The sequence below is a fragment of the Hyalella azteca genome, unplaced genomic scaffold, assembly GCF_000764305.2.
Source record: "Hyalella azteca isolate HAZT.00-mixed unplaced genomic scaffold, Hazt_2.0.2 contig7418, whole genome shotgun sequence".
Classification (NCBI taxonomy): Eukaryota; Metazoa; Arthropoda; class Malacostraca; order Amphipoda; family Hyalellidae; genus Hyalella; species Hyalella azteca.
The window spans coordinates 26154-45207 of NW_025937544.1; the positions used below are offsets into that span (position 1 = coordinate 26154).

Below are 19054 nucleotides of genomic sequence, written 5' to 3' on the forward strand. Positions count from 1 at the left end.
ATGAAGCTGTGCAGGCGCATATGTTCAGTCTTAAAATGCCTAGCAAATTACGGACCAGGCAGTAAGTCCAGCAGCTATCTCAATCAAATTATCAATCGTCAGTTATGGAAAGATCGGGTTCCAAAGGCCGGATCCCTTGTGAGTCAGCCTATCAGGTCAAGAAAAATTCAAGAATCGGCAACAGGCTATGAGCCTATTTCTTCAGTGCCGACACTTCTATTCTAACACTGACATTTGACGAATAAATACAATTTTGAGAGTGAGTGACTGATCTGCTAACTGAGTAACTCTCAAATATATTTCACGTGATATTTAAAACGTGAATTTAACCCGGTGCGAATATAATGTCAAAAATATCGCCGTGATAGACAAATCTTAGTTACAATAGTGACCCTGGGTTAATTTTCCTATCAAAAAGAAAATGGTAGATTGAAGTGAACGGGTGTGTTGTTTGTTGACTTATTGATTGTGGTTCAAGTGACGCTATTTTTAAATAGACATAGGTAATAGTTAAAAATTTAGCACGTACTTTCGGTGAAAAGACGGATTTTGGCATCAGAAGTCTGCCTTTGAGGTTTGTTGAGGTATGTTTTTAATGTTTACCATACGAAAATAACTTGTTACCAGTTAGCCTACCTCCTTACTCAGTTACTGGCCCTGGGCGGGGCTGGGCCCATCTCGTATCCAAAGAATAATAAATTAATAGGTAACAAAAATTTAAATTCTTGGGTGATGATGCCCTGCTTTCTCTATTTGAAATAAATCTCTTTTTTAATGGTCATTTCATTATGTGTAGGTAGTTAGGATAGATTTGTGGCTCATTATCAAAGTCAAACTGTAAATTATGCAGGTGAAGTTATTTTTAGCCCAGACTTATTGGCTGGGCTGTTACTCCTGTTCGGCTAACTGGTTAAGCTATGTATAGTACCTAACTGACCTGGCTAAATCATGAATGAATTTATAGTAGCCTAATAGCCTTACATAGATGTATGTATTTTACTGCATAGATGTATCATGTACTCATGTAGGCCTATGTAATTTTATTAGAGGTAAAACAGGACCAACTGGTAATTCTTATGTTACAAGATTTTTAATAAAAGTAAAAATCTGATATTTAATATTATCCATCTAGAAACACATTATTTGATTATACAAATACTTGTTACTGTTTTGTGTTGCAGGAAGTCAACTCTAATATCAGTCACATAGGAGTTTTTGTCATGAAAAAACTTTGTTAAGCATAATAATAGTGGGTTGGCTTTTGGGCTAGCATTTAGAGCACTGCTAAATGCTTCATGTATATTCCATTAGTGTCATTGTCTGCAAAATTTTTCAAATTGGTAATAAAACCAATGGATAATAACTTAAGTGTCAGACATTATGTGTTTTCTTGCTAACTGCATTTGTGGTGCACTTCTTCAAACATAGCTCATGCCCTCTCACAAAGTTGTGATCATAATTATTTTTCATGTTTCACACAATGATTTTTCCCCCAGCCAATCTTGCACATAGTCCTGCAGGTCAATAATGGGAAGTGACATCCCTATTTTCTCCATCCCTTTGATGCAATTTAAAATAGTGCACTAAATTTCTTCAATTAAAAAAGCTTACAAGTTATAATGAAGTTTGAGCCAAAGATAAAAATTTTAACCAAAATACTCCATGTACTGACTGCACAATAATATATTCATTTAAAAATAATTTTTGATAAACTGTAGAGTAATAGAGGACCATTTGTGGGGATGACAGGACCATTAGTGGGGTAAGACAGGACCACTTGTGGGGTAAAACAGGATCATTTAGTGGTACCGTCTTACCCCATGTCCAGTATTTTTTACCCCATTTTAAAATACATGTCAGGCAGTGATGGTAGCAGGTAGGAATGCCTAGCATGTCTCAAATGTTGCTTATTACTTGAGGTTACCTGCCTACATTCACAAACCTGGCCAAAAAATTTTTTGTCATTAGACAGAGCTTATTTCCCAAACAGGGTTAACTATTTTGTGACACTTCTTTACAAAGGTTTTCTTTAAAAATTAGCCAGAAATTTATTATTTGCAGAAGAGGGTTTAAACAAACACTGAAATGACAGGCAATGATTGCTCAAACATATTCTTTTGTCAAATTAAATTCAGTGCAATTAGAATGCATGCCATGGGCTGGTCCTTTCTTACCCCATGAAGGCTGCGATCCTGTCTTGCCCCATTTGACTATATAATACCTACTTGGGTGATGGGTCAGACTCAGATATCATGAATGCATGTATGCTCTTTGGTAGTTTCTTCTCTAATAAATATTTGAGATATTCATTACAGAAGAAACTACCAAAGAGCATGCATGGCATGGACAAAATCTACCTTCTGACAAAGACCATTGTGGGAAATGGGTATGGCAGAAATTGGCCATGAATCATTGAATGAGACAAAAAGATTATACTTCTAGTTTATTTCACATACAGATTTAGATTTGGGGCATGGGGACTCTCCAGGGTGCAGAGGGCACGAGCAGCGTCGCAATATATGATAGCGAGCAGCGTCGCAATAGCCCAAAGCATTGCCAGCCATTTTCAAGATCTGTTACTGGGTAATTTTTAATAAGAAAATGCTGCTAACAACTTTGATAATATATCCCTTACTCCCCACGCACTGCATCATCGCAACTGAATTTCGGACAAACTTCACTTCACTGCATCGTGATCCATTCAATGTACCTACCTAAAAACCTTATATACTGTGTTTGCTTGCGGTCTTCCAGATTTGCAGTAATTTCATAGTAATTTCTAAAATGCAATAATTTCAATCCAAATGTGTTGGTAAGATCTTCTGAATGCGGAAATTTTGCTGCAGATGCATTGCCAATAATCTTTTGATTTTCACCTACTTTCTGCACCCTGGGTGACTGATCTGAAAAAGAACATTCTGGAGTCAGGCCTCCACAATTACAACACTCAACAGCCATCTGCTGCATAAGGGCTATGTATTTATGGCTCTTGATTAATTTCTTTGATCAAAAAATATAAAAATGGCATATTTGTGCCTGTGATTTTTAAAAATAAACCATTAAAGTATAGTCTTTCCTCACAACTTTAGGGAAATTCTGTCATGTATTTCAGATTGTCCTTCTGAATCTGAGCTGCAACAAGAACTTTCCTGCCATTTTTGCAGTTTCATGATTCTTTTTTTTGCTCCCATCAATTTCTTTTCTTGCTCCCATCATGGCAATGACCATTGATAAATTGCCTCATATCTAATTGGTAACAAAAGTGCACTTAGTGCACTATTGGGCTTCAAAATTTCAAATTTATTTAAACTATGTTACTTTGTAGCTACCAAATTTAAGTACCATACTTAAGAGTATGGTACCATCAAACGGGGTAATAAAGGACGGACAGGGTCTGTCCTACGGATTTTAATTAGGGACCCTGTTAATTAGGGACAGATTATAATTAGGGTCAACTAATTGAAATATTGCAGAACTAAAAACAGTGGCATAAAGTAAACAATTTTTCTTACCTGTGTAGCATGAAACAAGCTAAGACATCATACATTTATTACCTCTAAAAAATCCCTGAAAAAAAATGTGTGAAAAGTGATATTTTGGGAAAATACCTCTGCTAAGGTCTGTAGCAAAAAAAATATTTGCTGCATCAAAAAATTTTATTTACATAAAAGTTGCACACAGGTGTTACCTTAAAAACATGATTGACGAAATTTGCATAGCTCACCCCCCAAAAAAATGGCACTAGTTTATTTCACATACAGATTTAGATTTGGGGCGTGGGGACTCTCCAGGGTGCAGAGGGCACGAGCAGCGTTGCAATATATGATTTTAGCCCAAAGCTGCCAGCCATTTTCAAGATCTGTTACTGGGTAATTTTTAATAAGAAAATGCTGCTAACAACTTTGATAGTATATCCCTTACTCCCCACGCACTGCATCATCGCAACTGAATTTCGGACAAACTTCACTTCACTGCATCCTGATCCATCCAATGTACCTAAAAACCTTACTGTGTTTGCTTGTGGTCTTCCAGATTTGCAGTAATTTCAAAGTAATTCCTAAAATGCAATAATATCAATCCAAATGTGTTGGTAAGATCTTCTGAATGCGGAAATTTTGCTGCAGATGCATTGCCAATAATCTTTTGATTTTCACCTACTTTCTGCACCCTGGGTGACTGATCTGAAAAAGAACATTCTGGAGTCAGGCCTCCACAATTACAACACTCAACAGCCATCTGCTGCATAAGGGCTATGTATTTATGGCTCTTGATTAATTTCTTTGATCAAAAAATATAAAAATGGCATATTTGTGCCTGTGATTTTTAAAAATAAACCATTAAAGTATAGTCTTTCCTCACAACTTTAGGGAAATTCTGTCATGTATTTCAGATTGTCCTTCTGAATCTGAGCTGCAACAAGAACTTTCCTGCCATTTTTGCAGTTTCATGATTCTTTTTTTTGCTCCCATCAATTTCTTTTCTTGCTCCCATCATGGCAATGACCATTGATAAATTGCCTCATATCTAATTGGTAACAAAAGTGCACTTAGTGCACTATTGGGCTTCAAAATTTCAAATTTATTTAAACTATGTTACTTTGTAGCTACCAAATTTAAGTACCATACTTAAGAGTATGGTACCATCAAACGGGGTAATAAAGGACGGACAGGGTCTGTCCTACGGATTTTAATTAGGGACCCTGTTAATTAGGGACAGATTATAATTAGGGTCAACTAATTGAAATATTGCAGAACTAAAAACAGTGGCATAAAGTAAACAATTTTTCTTACCTGTGTAGCATGAAACAAGCTAAGACATCATACATTTATTACCTCTAAAAAATCCCTGAAAAAAAATGTGTGAAAAGTGATATTTTGGGAAAATACCTCTGCTAAGGTCTGTAGCAAAAAAAATATTTGCTGCATCAAAAAATTTTATTTACATAAAAGTTGCACACAGGTGTTACCTTAAAAACATGATTGACGAAATTTGCATAGCTCACCCCCCAAAAAAATGGCGGAAATTTCCGCAAGACAGGGCAATAAGGGACACCTCTAAGAATACATTTACAATAGAACCTTGGTTAGCAAAGGCCCCAGTTAATTAAAAAATTGATTAACAACAAAGAATTTTGAATACATTTACCTCTCTCAGCAAAAAATTTCACTTAACAAAAAAATTAATGTATCATTGCTCATCACAAAATTGGGCCTAGAATGTCATAGATAGAATTGTGCACCAAGCAACATAGAATGAAAAGTAATTAACCCAAATTTTGATTTATTTCTCTAAAAAATATGATGGTAGTCACTAAAATATAAAATATTCCTTTCTGTTTCAGATATTTTTTTTACTATCTTTTTTGTTATAGTGAACTTACTTGACCCAATTAAAATGGTGCAAATTTACAAGCCATCCTGTAAGCTTGCAGATCCAGAAGAAATGTTATAAGGTTGCTGATATGAAGCTTGGTCATTATTAATGCTCAATGGCATGTCCATGGATACAGTAATATCACATCAATAATACGGTAATGTAATGGATACAGTAATATCACATCAATAATACGGTAATGTAATGGATACAGTAATATCATATCAATAATGGGAAAACAAGTAAAAATCACAGAAAATGTCATTTATCCTACATCTATGTCATCTAAAAAGGAAGTGGAGGACTTCAGAGTACTGTTAGTAATACTAGATGAATACACTCTGTATGCTTCAAATGTTTTATAATTAAGTTTTATTTCAAGTGTCCTGGATTACCTTGTTTCCAGGGGTAATTTGGGATGCTTTTAATTTTCATCTGGCACCTTTGAACATTTTTTCAGAGATGCCGCATGATAGCCCTTGCAAAGTACTTTAAAATTAGCTCAAACTTGTTTATGAAATGTTTCATGGTAAAAAGTTATTAACTAAAATGCTCAAAACTTTTCCTTATTATCCCTATGACGGTATGTATAAAGAGATATACATTTTTTATATGTAAAAATATATAAAAAAAAATTCAAAAGAAACAAAACAAAGCCACAAACAACAATGTAAACAAAACAAAACTAAGACACAATTTTCTATTGCAATCATAACAGCTTCTTAGTTATATTGTTCAAACCCTACTAATATATTACAGTTTATATTAACATGCACAGAGCTGGGCAGTGCTACTTTGAAATGTAGCGGCGCTACCGCTACATTGCCTTAAATGTAGCGCTGCTACCGCTTCTGAAAGTGTAGCAGCTGCTACATGTAGCGGGCTACTGCCCACCTCTGAACATGCAGCAAGTTAAGTGCAGTAGTTGCTGAGTAGCAACTCGTGTGTCATCGATGGTAGCTGGAATATTGCAGATACAAAAATTGCCAGAATTCTCAGTCAAGGTATAGAATGTAGATTCATTCCATGCCTGATTGCTAATCTTTCATTCTTCTTTGAGAAAAATGCACTAAAATGCTGAACTCCTCAATTTGTAGCAAAAATAATGTAAGAAAATATTTTTATGTAACTTTGGAAATAATTTGATTTGCTGCATTTACAAGCCAATTGCACTTTATTCTACTGATTGGATCATAGTGGCAAACAAGAGATTTTTTACCTCTATTATTGAATGCTATGAGTAGACCTGTATGTGGATACCAGCATTAACATACATAAAATAATAAATAATTTTAATTTTATTGCTGCTTAATTTTATTATAATGATTGTTTTCTTAATACCGGTACCTAATACTACTTAACAACTGTTACTTTATGCTTCTTTTAATACTAACTTGATACTTCTTAATAATTCTTTGAATTATTAAAAATAAGTATGCATACAAAAAATAAAAGATGAAAGCTCATGAATAAGATGTACTCATTGCCTCATGAATGTCATGGCTGTGAATATTGTTCAGATTTTCTAAATCTAATTTTTTTAGCTTAAGGTTTTTTTGTTTTAGGTTTAGGAAATTTACTTTACTAAAATTTACTTTTCAGGAAATTTACCACTAGTGGGTGGTAAATTTCAACTTGAAATTTACCACCCTCTAACTTTCATTAATGTAAAAACATTAAAGATGAATTTTTGTTGTTACAACAGAGTGAGTTGAGGTGGCATGGCGAGGTCGCCTGTTCACCACAGACTTCATCCTCGGTCGCCACCGCCTGGCCACCACCACCCGCCACCGCGCGGCTCGTCTCCACCGCCATACGCGCGCCCGCCACCACCTCACCGCCGTTTGTCCGTTTCTCCTAGTCGAAGGAGGCCCGCGGTTCGGGTGAGAAGCTCTCTCGATTAACCTGTTTAATACGTGTACGTTGTTAGTACAAGCCGAGTGTATTAACTGCGTGTAGACAATTCTACGTTGGAATACATTTGTGTCACCTAAAATAAGTTTATTGCGCCGTCCTGGCATGCAATAACTTACTCTGACATTTCAATAGTCGTGTATTATTTATTGTGTCTGTAATGACATGAATGCTATTCCGAATTGTGATCAGCAATAACGTGTGTCAATTAGACCATTGCGGATGAAGATTGCTTTTCAAGTTAAATTTATTATTTTATTTAAGAAATTTTGCAAAACTGTTTTACTAGGCATTCCTTTTATTAAGTGCATTGTGCTATCTGTGTTATGTTTCACGAGTGCTGTGATAAAACTAAAAACTAGGCATGCACGGGCAAGAAACTGGACTTCCTAAGGAAGTTGTGTCATAATTATCATGTTGTTTTTCAAATTATTTGGAAAATACATTTAAGAAATTGCGAAGTGCTTGTTTCTCTGTGACTTTTTTACTGAACATAATTTATATCAGAGAATTTGTCTTGAAAAAATATAACATCACGTTCATCAAGATCTGGTTTTTTGTTCTACCCCGAAGACCGCTCCTACGACTTCAAGATGCCAACTTATGTGCAAATGCCCGCGGACATTTCATGAGTTTGAAGATAATTCATCGAAGCTCGAAGTTATTGAAGCGGTATATCGTTTTTATTTTCAAGTAATGATTCTGTGTGAAGATTGTAATTCTCAGAACAATTCACTGTGTCGTCTCACTTGATTTCGTGATTAATGTGATCAATTGAAAAACAAATAGATTTGATAATCACATTCGCGTTGAAGCAGCAACATTGATCACTGTACAGTTTGAACGTGTAAAATGAGTGACATTATCAGAGACCTTCATGTCAACAATTCATTATTGTGCATAATGACCGCGGCGTGTCACTTCGTTAACAAATCGCGTCGTTCGTTCGGTGTTCGCGCTCGTGCTTCTGTCGTTCGCGTGATCCGGCGTAGCATGTGTGAAGCAGTCATCGTCCGCTGGTGAGTATTTCATCAAAGGGACGTCAAAGTGACACTTTTTGGGACGTCAAGGTGACACTTTTCGGGACGTGAAAGGGATACGTCCTGGGACGTGAAAGGGACACGTTTTGGGACGTGAAAGGGACACGTTTTTGGACGTGAAAAGGACACGTTTTGGGACGTGAAAGGGATACGTCCTGGGACGTGAAAGGGATACGTCCTGGGACGTGAAAGGGATATGCCCTGGGACGTGGAAGGGATATGTCCTGGGACGTGGAAGGGACACGTTCTGTGTCCCTTGACTGCTTCAGGTCTCTGCCGTCTGCTGCAGTGCACTACTGCATGTGCTGTTCTCAAGAACTCAGACCCCTCGAGGTGGTATTCACTCTATTATAAACTCGTTTTTGTAGGACAACATTGCAAAGTTGATATTCATATGATATTCTTATAGGAATGCATGCACCTGTAGAGTTTTTTTACACGATCTAGGACATTAATAAAATCTGGAGGACATGCATTAAGTGCATATTGATTGTCACCTTATATTGCTCTTTGAAGCGAGAGAAATTTATAGTGTTGGTGATTGAAGAAGTATGTAGGGCCTTATTTTCTATACTGAAGAGTTTATTTAAAATCTCAAAAGTATTTTTGCTTGCCATTCCTAACTTATGACTTCATGCTATTTTCAATCGTGTATCGCAATGGTTTCCTTATTAAGGACATTCTCATGACCTGAGATGTCAGTATCAGAACGAGCTGTTTAATACAAATAGTTTTTATTTGTTAATATAAAATAGTGCGCATTTGCACTTAGATTTTTCTACCGCCCCTATATATAGAATGTCAGCCAGTAATCTCAATCTCTATCAATCAAACTTGGCTGTAATTTAAGGCAAATATTTCCTAGTTGGTCGATCACTCTTCTCTCCTCAACTAACGTCGTTTTTCATTACTAACAGGAGTCTATTTTGTCATGTCATTGCCGTTCCTTCACTAACATCACGTTAACTCAATCTAAGAAAGCACGAATTAGTTATAAACATTATAGGAGTTATTGCATCACTTGAAGCCTCTAACACGGACGTGTTGCGGTGTGACAGGCGCCTGGTGATGACGTACGACGCAGGATATCACCTCCTGCTAAGGATGGTCGACGTGCCATCCTGCCGCCGCCCAACGCGCAGACGCGGCGCCCCGGACCATCGCAGCCACGGCTCTCCGACACCAACAGGATGCCCGTGGCCTCCATGAGGATGCGTATGGACGACTACGCGCCTCCTAAACCTCGGCGCAATGATCAGGGTGAGGGGGCACTTTCATTTTTTTTTAATTTACGAGTAGTTGGACATGTTTAAAGAAAAATGCCGGAATTCAGATCACTTCCATAACTATTCTATCAATGGACGACTACGCGCCTCCTAAACCTCGGCGCAATGATCAGGGTGAGGGGGCCACTTTCATGTGTGACTTTTAGGAGTAGTTAACATGTTTAATGAAAAATGTCGGAATTCAGATCACTTCCATAACTATTCTATCAGTTTTTGTTATGAAAATGATACAATTGTTACGCATCACAACATTTCAGCGTAGAATATCGGTTCTATTTCTTCTTTTGTCATAAAGTCATTTTTTACATTTTTTTCTTTACTGATCCTAATCATCCAATTCGGTCATTAATGTTGTGGTCATGCGTGTAATCCACGTGAGCACCGGAAGTTCACGGTAGCGGCGCCATGAATAAGTGACAGATCTCATTTTATCATAATGCATGTTTTATCATAATGCTAACAAATTATGAGAATTATCCTACAACTATGTATAATTCTATACGTTATGTACCATGTACCAACAAGGAAAAATTTGTGCTTCCGTCTAAGTTTAAACTGCAACTTTGTGCAATTATACTCAGAACCAAATCAAAATTTGCTTAATTTCTCCATTGCTCCAAATGAGTGCCCAGGACGTATTTGTTTATTGGCTTTTGACTATCTAAATGCCCAGGACGTATTTGTTTAATGGCTTTTGATTATCTAAGTACCCTGGTCGCTTTTAATGACTTTTGATTGCCCAAGTGCCCAGGACGTATTTGTTTAATGTCTTTTGATTATCTAAAAGCCCAGGACGTATTTGTTTAATGTATTTTGATCATCTAAAAGCCCAGGACGTATCTGTTTAATGTCTTTTGATTATCTAAGTACCCTGGTCGCTTTTAATGACTTTTGATTGCCCAAGTGCCCAGGACGTATTTGTTTAATGGCTTTTAATTATCAAAGTACCCTGGTCGCATTTAATGGCTTTTGATTATCTAAGTACTCAGGACGTATTTATTTATGATGTATGTTTGTAACCCTGCTGTGCCAGCAGCTGCGATCCCTCCTCTGATGGAACAAGTGGTGGTGAAGGCGCGACGCGAGGCCTCCACGCGCACCAAAGACACTTTCTGGACCAAGAAGTTGCTTGATGCTGAAGACCAATACTCCAAGAGGTGAATAAGTTGTTTCTTAATTCTACATAATTCATTCTGGGGGAAGTAGAAAAAAAACAATTTTTAATGAGGCTGCAGACTGCGACATGTCTGCTTTGATAAACTACGGAATATTCTACTACGGTCGAATACCTAATATATAGATATACGGCCGAACGGTATATAATATAAACTATACACTATTCAGCAATGAAAAATTGAAAGACAGTTGTCGGTAGTGAAATGATTCAACTTGGAGACATTGAGCTCCAACTTTTGGACTAGTTTGGGCGCGCTCAAGTCGCCGGGCGCCGCAACTCGGAAGAGGCGACGCGTGTCACGGGCCAACATCTTCTTGGGGCGGCCTTTGGTGTGCCGCTTTCCGTAGTTCAGGGGTCCTAGAGATAGTTGGAGATGGCTTTGCGGCTATACCCCACTTGTGCCTCCATTTGACTCAGGCTAGGACGCTCGCCCTCAGGCAGAACCATCAGGGCTTGAATGGCACCTTTCTGAAACTCAGAGGCTTTCCCGCGCCCATTTCTTGCCTAGGTGAGCATAAGATCCGTGCACAACTACTACGCTATGAACGCACCCTTTGCAGCAAGTCTACGTACGCTGCGTCCTGTCCGCGAGAGCGCCAAACTTGCAAAGTGGGGCTAACCTTCTGCGTCGGGCTGTATTGATATACGGCCGAATGATGTGTATATTGTATAAACGATTCAGCAATGAAAAATTGAAAGACAGTTGTCGGTAGTGAAATGATTCAACCCAAATATCCTGTATGCCAACGTTTGGTGAGTATTATTTGTCGTGGATATTAAAAGTTGCCTAAATTTGTGATTATGCACGAAGCGACACCAAATTTATTGTATATTTATGTTCAAATAAGCTGGAAACTTATTCCATTTTGATCTTTATCCTGCATTATTGTTATTGTTATTGCAGTGCAATGTTCGGTTTTCCTGCCCTATGTTAACTTCGCCGCAAATAACAATGCATTCCGTCCATTAATATTCATTGTTTGTGTATTGTTTGGTAATTGCTATGCCCGTAAGAACAGAGGCGACCGCTGGGCGCACTCTGGCTTCAAGGAGCTTTACCGCGACGAGCTTGGCTACGAACCTGAGCCTCCTGCCCGGCCCTCGCCTCCTGCCGAGGGGCAGAAGAGAGGGGACAGCAGACAGAGGGACAGACCCGTCCCTCGGGACCCTCGGGCTCAGCCTCGTGATCCCCGTCGGGCCAGTCCCAGGTAACGCCAAGTCCGAAGTGAGGTTACATCAGTCGCTTTAATGCGAGATATTGTATATTGTGTTGGCACGAACCATTAGCCTACCAGCTCAAGATTTAACGCATATTTTTGTATAGATATACGAATGTATAGCATATTTGGGCAGAAGAAATTTTTTGGTGCAGGTTTCCTTGAAGACAACTAACTCTGTAATTATTAAAAACAATTTTACTAATGTTCTCACAATTCGGCGGATGAGATTTTTATGTGGAAACTTACACGTACCAAAAAAAATCAAGTTTTCGTCGACGAGAAAATGCGCTCTCTGTCACTCACTGCAGTGAGTACTGAGCTATATTTTTTGTAATTGCTATGCCCGTAACCACAGAGGAGACCGCTGGGCACACTCAGGCTTCAAGGAGCTTTACCGCGACGAGCTTGGCTACGAACCTGAGCCTCCTGCCCGGCCCTCACCCCCTGCCGAGGGACAGAAGAGAGGGGACAGCAGACAGAGGGACAGACCCGTCCCTCGGGACCCTCGGCCTCAGCCTCGTGATCCCCGTCGGGCCAGTCCCAGGTAACGACAAGTCCGAAGTAACGTTACCTCAATTGCTTTACTGCGAGATATTGCATATTGTGTTGGCACTAACGATTGGCCTACCAGCTCGAGATTTAACGCATATTTTTGTATATACGAATGTATAGCATATTTGTGCAGAAGAAATTCTTGGATGCAGGTTTCCTCGAAGACAACTCTGTAATTACAACAATTTACTAATGTCATCACAATTCGGCGGATGAGATTTTTTTCGTGAAAACTTACATGTACCGAAAAAATATTGTATAGCGTTTTTGATTGATTACAGACCTCGCGACCCTCGCGCCAAACCCCACGACCCCCGCCAGTCCCCCGACCGTCCCCGTGACCCACGGACCGCCCCCAGACCCCCGAGGGACCCTCGCCGGCCTGGGGAGGCTGTACCCAGTCCCCGCAGAGCAACAAGGTGCCCGCGCTCGTGTTTTTATCTGCACGAAAAAAATCATACGAAAGAGTTCATATAATTTTGTATTATTATAGGATAGCTTGTCGATACATTTTACAGTTTTTAAGGTATATTTTATAGATAACAGTGGCAGCTTAAGTTTACTTCTAAGTAGTTGCAAAGATTTGATGTGAAATGTCTAATTCCGATCACTTTTTATAACGATTCACTCAGTTTGCGTTAGAATGAGGATAACTGAGTTTCTATAAATGTTTGAGGCATATGTGATTTTTATTATTCATTAAAAGTGATTTCTAGGCCTTTACGATGTAATTTTTTTTTTAGATAAGAGAATTTCAATCGCAAGAAATTAAAATTTTCTTTGAATATTGAGCTAAATACATTTCCTATAGTCTATTGATGCGTACTTGCAGATCTCCACGTGGCCGTAAGAAGTCCCCTCATCGCAGGCACCGCCGGCATCGCTCTTACTCCGGCAGCTACTCGTCCGGTTCCTCGAGCAGCTCTAGCACGTCTTATTCACGATCACGATCGTACTACTCCCGCTCATCGTACTCCAGCACCGGCAGCTCCTCGTTCTCCAGTTCCTCCTCCAGCAGGAGTCGTTCAAGACGCCCTTCACAAGGCAAGAGAAAGCGATCCCACTCCGGCTCGTACTCCAGTTCTGCGAGTCCTCCAAGGATCAGGCCTCCTGTAGGAGAGCCCGTCAAGAAAGGAAGAGCGTTACCTGCGAACGTGTCCGAGGGAGTGAAAAAAGCAAGTGCTTTGCAGGAAACTACCAAAAAGGTCGTCACAAAAACAGTCAGTAATGTTGTTACCACAAAAACCAAAATACTTGCCTCTGTTCCAGGACATTCGAAAAGCAGTCATCGCGGCAAAGCTAAAATGAGAATAAAGACTGATGAGGGCGATTCTCGCAAGAAGCCAAGTTACCCACAACCAGAACCTGGTATGGAAGGAGCAGTGGTGCCCACGGCCTACTACGGTGCGCCAGAAGCTGGTGAGGTCGCTGCGCGCAATAGTAACGGCGGCACTGCCGCTGGTTCGTCTCTCATATCGTCTCCGACCAACATAGCCCCCAGCTCCTCTGGAGTAGCCGCCGGGCCTCTACCCCATCATCATCACCACCACCACCACTTGCCTAACCCGAAAAAAGGAGGTCCTCACATGGCTGATTTCTCTACTTCAGGTAACAGTGGTCCTAATCAACCAGCTTCTCCTGTCGATGACAGCGATTCCTCGTCGTCGTCTGAAGAAGAAGAACTTCCCAGGAAGATGACGCTGTCGGAGCGTTTCGGTAAACTGGCGCAGTTGAGCTCGCAACGACAGGAGTATGATGGCGTCAGGATGAAAATTGTACGGGAAGGCGGGCAGGACAAGAAAGTCTATCTTGAAGCCGGGCTTGGCAGCAGGTATAGATTGTTCTCCATTTTGTTATTCGAATCATTCACTTTGATCAGGCATTATTTGTTATTTTCACTGCTCCTCTCAGTTTTGAGTCTGGTTTTTCAACAGTTTTATGCAATTGTTTTGATTTTTCTTGATTTATATACCCATAAGGGAGAAAGCTCTGTATCTGAGAGGGATAGTATGCTAAATTTGTGATTGATTTTACCTCAAAATTAGCTTGGTTGAATAATAAATTATTCTCAAACAATCATCGCCCATAACATTCATGGGGATAGAATTATCCACCTGTACCGAAACTATAATTACTCACAACAGGGTAATGAGGTCATTTTATATTACATTACAACAGGGTAATTTCATTATATATTACATTACAACAGGGTAAAGTCATATATTACATTACAACAGGGTAATGTCCTTATATATTACATTACAACAGGGCAATGTCATTATATATTACATTACAACAGGGTAATGTCCTCATATATTACATTATAACAGGGTGATGTCATTTTATGTTACATTACAATGACGAATAATGATCGGATCACAATATCTAACTTGACCAGGTCGCCTTCTCCCCTGCACCCCGGACACGAGCGTTGGCTGGCCGAGCACCAAACCGAGTACGCGGAATATCAACGGCGCTATGGCGACATCCGCTCCTGGGACCCTCACAGAGACTTGCCTCGTGATCTTCCTCCTAACTGGGAAGACGTCGGCGTCCGCTATCGGTAACACCAGAATTTATTAGATAATCGCAATGTTGCTCTGTAAAATAGAATATACTAATGTGAACGCTTTGATTATGCTAACCTATTCATGTATTAAACTTTGTCATGTACAATATCCGATTAGGATTGCCTGACATGTAGGATTTCGTTTTTGGATGTGTGATTTATTATTACTTTTATATCACACTCACAACCGCAGATACTACAAGCAGTCGGGATATTTCGGTGACCGCCACATTACCCTGGAGGACTACCTCAAATGGGAGGATTGGTGGTACCAATACAGGGATTGGCTCAAGAAATACGGGGACGCTGCTGCTGTTGATGGCGTCGTAAGTTTCTGATCGCTCTAATGATATTCAAAATATTTCGAAATCCGTTCATATGAATTTGATATCTCGGTGAATAGGTATTGTACTGAACCTGACACTCACTACGGTATTCGATAAGCCAACGGACCTCGGATCATGCTTGATTTTTAATTGTGACCTCAAATCATTCTGCTGACTTACTTCATTAGCTGGAAGTTTATCTTCACATACGGTATCGTAGTATGAAATCGGATTTGGTTAAGGCGGATCTCTTATGATTTTGAAGAAGTATGGCCATTATGCCTAAAATGCTTGGTTTAGTTTATTTTTGTCTTACATGTACATCTTCATGGCAGGCTCGCCACGGCAAGATGTCAGATCTCGACTGGGACGCTTATGACCGACCGCGTGGTGGACGTTGGCCAGCAGACACCCGCGATCCAGGAATTCCAGAAAGGAAGAGAAGGCGTTTCTAAATACTTGATCGCCTCACAACTCCCGAATGGGCTTATCAATAATGAAATGATAGAAGGAATGTAAAAATTTCAGTAATCCGTTATATTAAGAGGCTACTTGTAGCTATTTCTGCACGGCTTCGTAGTTAGGGCCCGGTGTCCGACTTGTATTGGACTTTATATATTCTCATTTCTTCAAAAAAGAAACGATTTCCGGTTTTGAATTTCCACCATTATTTTATCCGGCGAATGTTGAAACTTGTGGGTTTTAACTGGATTTTCTTGCCTAACAATTATATTCCCCTTTTTACCTTTAATGACGCTCTAAACTTTTACGACAAATTTTTTTAAGCATTCGATCTTCACTGATCTACTTTCATTATTAGGTGATACAATTTTTCAATGCCTTCATAAATTGTATAGTTCATGAAGCTAAAGCTAAATCAAATTTTTTTCTCTTGAATTATCAACGCTACGTCGTTTGCAATGTTTTTTTTTTAATTCAGTGCAGTTTCAGTTACCTCGTTGAACTTGAGCAGTTAGTTCGTGGTATCATATAATTCCGTATAAAATTATAGAATTGACCTCTCTGTGTCGTTAGTATTATGTTCAAGTTCCTTACAGTGATTACTTGAATTCTGTCGAGTCGTTCCAAGAGGATATTAATTGAGGTAAACTTTGAAGGCAAATAGCATTGTTCTGCTTGCATCTTGAATTCTATTTTACTCTTCTTATTGTGAATCTCTTAGCTCGATTTTGTTCGTAATTTTATACTGCTAGAATTGCGATAACATTTGAATTTCTTCATTGCTTCTCGATTCTCCCTTGACTTTCTAGAATTATATTAATATTACTTATGCGCCTAGAAAAAGCCTTGGTAATAATATCTCCCATCGCCAATCTTTAATTTCGAATAAGGAGGTTGTATAAATCTGAAAACATTAGTTACCGACATTGCACTTTAACTTTTTACTGTTAATCATCAGCTTTTGTCGCGTAACTATTCAACAATTTTGTTTGCCTGTTCTTGCTCTTTGGAATTGGTTAATTGTTTGATGTGCCAGCTTTGAAATTTGGTATTTAATAAATGAACACCGTCCATATATAAGTGGTATGCAGTAATACCGTACGTCAAAATTATTAAAGATTAAAGAGGATGGAAGAGAGATCATCTTTGGTAGATTGAAAAAAAGGAACTTTTTTTGTGAATTCCTGGTAGGAAAGTGTTTGAGTTTGTGAGTATTTGAGGAAGGTATTTAAAGTGCAATTTTCTTCATGTAAAAGCTTGATCTTTCAAATTTATTTTACTTTTCATTGCATGCTTCTGTTTCATTGCTAACTAGGGAAGAGTATATCTTCCAAGATTTTTCCCATAACTTGTAATAATTGAAATGCGGTAACGCGCCATTCGTTTTTGTGAATTACAGCCTAATGTCTTATCTAAGCTAAGATTTAATGTATGTTTTAATTCGTATATTGTTATAGTTTTAAGTAATTTTGTGATTTTTGTGTTGACATAGTTTTTACAGCTTGGTGCTCTAATTTGCTATTTTTCGATTAAAGCTCCACAACTGCTACCTAAAGTTTTTTTTTACGTTACATTGTACAGGTTTTGCGCCGCGTAGAATTCTGTTTAAAAGAATTTATTTATCACGCGGACGCTTATTTACCAAATGAATTGGTTTTCAATGTGTATTCGTGAATGTTGAATAAATTGTAAATGTCAATATTTCTTTCATTTAAATATCATTGCATATTTTTACCTTGGTCAAAAAGCTACGTAAATTGGCTACTTGAAGTCCTAGTCTAAATAGTAGTAGTTTGCAGGGCATGAGTCTCAACTTACTGGTGCAGGTTTAATTCTTCACATTTGCTGCAGCTTAACTCGGGTCTAAAGCTAGCTAAGTTTGTTTGAAGGGATCAACTGTGTCATCCGTTGTGGCCTTGATTGCGCAGCTCCAATTTCAGTTCTTGCGGACTGAAGTCTGAACAAACATTTAGGTACTGATTCAGTCGGTCATTTGTCCCTTTATCCAGTTGTTACAATTGTTAAATAATCTCACACAATGAAGGGATTACTAAATGAATTCTGTGTTTTTTAATGAATCTCTCAATTTTTACGATATTTATTATACGATTTTCGGCTTTCACTGATTGGATCCTTTTAAATTGTGGGAAGCAATTCGACTGTCGAGGACTGAGTCGACTCGAGTCTCGAGGTGATTCTATTCGGGGCTCTCGGCAGTTGACAAGAAGAACGGTTTGGTGCTCGCCTTCTGAATCTGAATTTCTGATTCCGACTTCAGTCGGACGTCAGTTGTGTGCGCACAGGCTGATATTCTAAGAATGGGACTATGGGAGTTCTTATAAAAAGCTTTCCACTCATTACGATTAAATCACTTTTCCTGTTAAGTTTGTGTACTTACATACATTAAAATACGATTTTTCAAGTGTACGAATATTTATTTCCCCCCACTGTATAAAGAGCTACCGTCAAACAGGGTAAAAAGGGACAGGTGGGGTAATAAGGGACAGTCCTACAACATTTTGTAGCAATGTAGCAGCTAAACTAATTAAAATCTTGTAAAACTTAAAATGGTGTAAAGTTCAACATTTTTACTATCTATGTAGCATAAAGCAAATCTCAAAGACAAGGACACATACTAAAAATGAAAGCTCATTAATAAGATGTACTCTTTGTCTCATGAATGTCTTCTTTGAATATTGTTCTGAATTTTTAAATCTATTAATATTTTACTTGACACAGCAATTTGAAGCTTACTCATGGTTTTATGTGTTTCTGGATCCTTTATCTCTATTTGGCCTTATTTGTGTTGATCAGCATTGGAGAAATTTGCTCTTGAGCAAATAACCTTTGTTTGATTACTGCTTATCTATATGCCAAATTGTTGATATTGTTTTCATGTACTAATTATGATCAAATTTCAACTTGAAATTTACCACCTCTAACTTTCATTGATGTAAAAGCATTTAATTATGAATTAAATGTTTTGTTAATTTAATTGAATTTTTAATTGAAATTTAATTTTATTGAATGAACAAAAATTAATGAATTTTTGTTGTTCCAACAGAGTGAGTTGAGGTGGCATGGCGAGGTCGCCTGTTCACCACAGACACATTTAAATGCTCATATTTCAATTTG

General features: G+C 38.5%; 1 protein-coding gene across 6 annotated transcripts; it reads left to right on the forward strand.

Annotated features, from left to right (window-relative positions):
• The first annotated feature begins 266 nt into the window (after positions 1 to 266).
• LOC108671036 (serine/arginine repetitive matrix protein 1) lies at positions 267 to 17618 on the forward strand. Of its 6 annotated transcripts, none has more exons than XM_018158518.2 (10): positions 267 to 584; positions 7079 to 7256; positions 9386 to 9587; positions 10647 to 10770; positions 11810 to 11998; positions 12844 to 12981; positions 13395 to 14393; positions 14961 to 15125; positions 15325 to 15457; positions 15793 to 17618. In XM_018158518.2, the coding sequence occupies exons 2-10, from the start codon at positions 7095 to 7097 to the stop codon at positions 15910 to 15912; spliced, it is 2232 nt and encodes a 743-aa protein (XP_018014007.1). In that variant the 5' UTR covers positions 267 to 584; positions 7079 to 7094; the 3' UTR covers positions 15913 to 17618. The 6 variants fall into 6 exon arrangements, with proteins under 6 accessions (XP_018014007.1, XP_018014008.1, XP_047737205.1 ...); XM_018158519.2 differs by lacking the exon at positions 11810 to 11998 and adding an exon at positions 12366 to 12554; XM_047881249.1 differs by lacking the exon at positions 11810 to 11998 and adding an exon at positions 12366 to 12554 and having other exon boundaries at positions 10650 to 10770.
• The last annotated feature ends 1436 nt before the right edge of the window (positions 17619 to 19054 follow it).

What these genes read in the sequence shown, in the direction of transcription:
- LOC108671036 (XM_018158518.2), top strand. Translation starts at nt 7,095, where the DNA reads ATGGCGAGGTCGCCTGTTCACCACAGACTTCATCCTCGGTCGCCACCG. An exon ending in GAAGACCAATACTCCAAGAG is followed by an intron (nt 10,771 to 11,809) that starts GTGAATAAGTTG and finishes CCGTAAGAACAG; the next exon opens with AGGCGACCGCTGGGCGCACT. An exon ending in GACGTCGGCGTCCGCTATCG is followed by an intron (nt 15,126 to 15,324) that starts GTAACACCAGAA and finishes TCACAACCGCAG; the next exon opens with ATACTACAAGCAGTCGGGAT.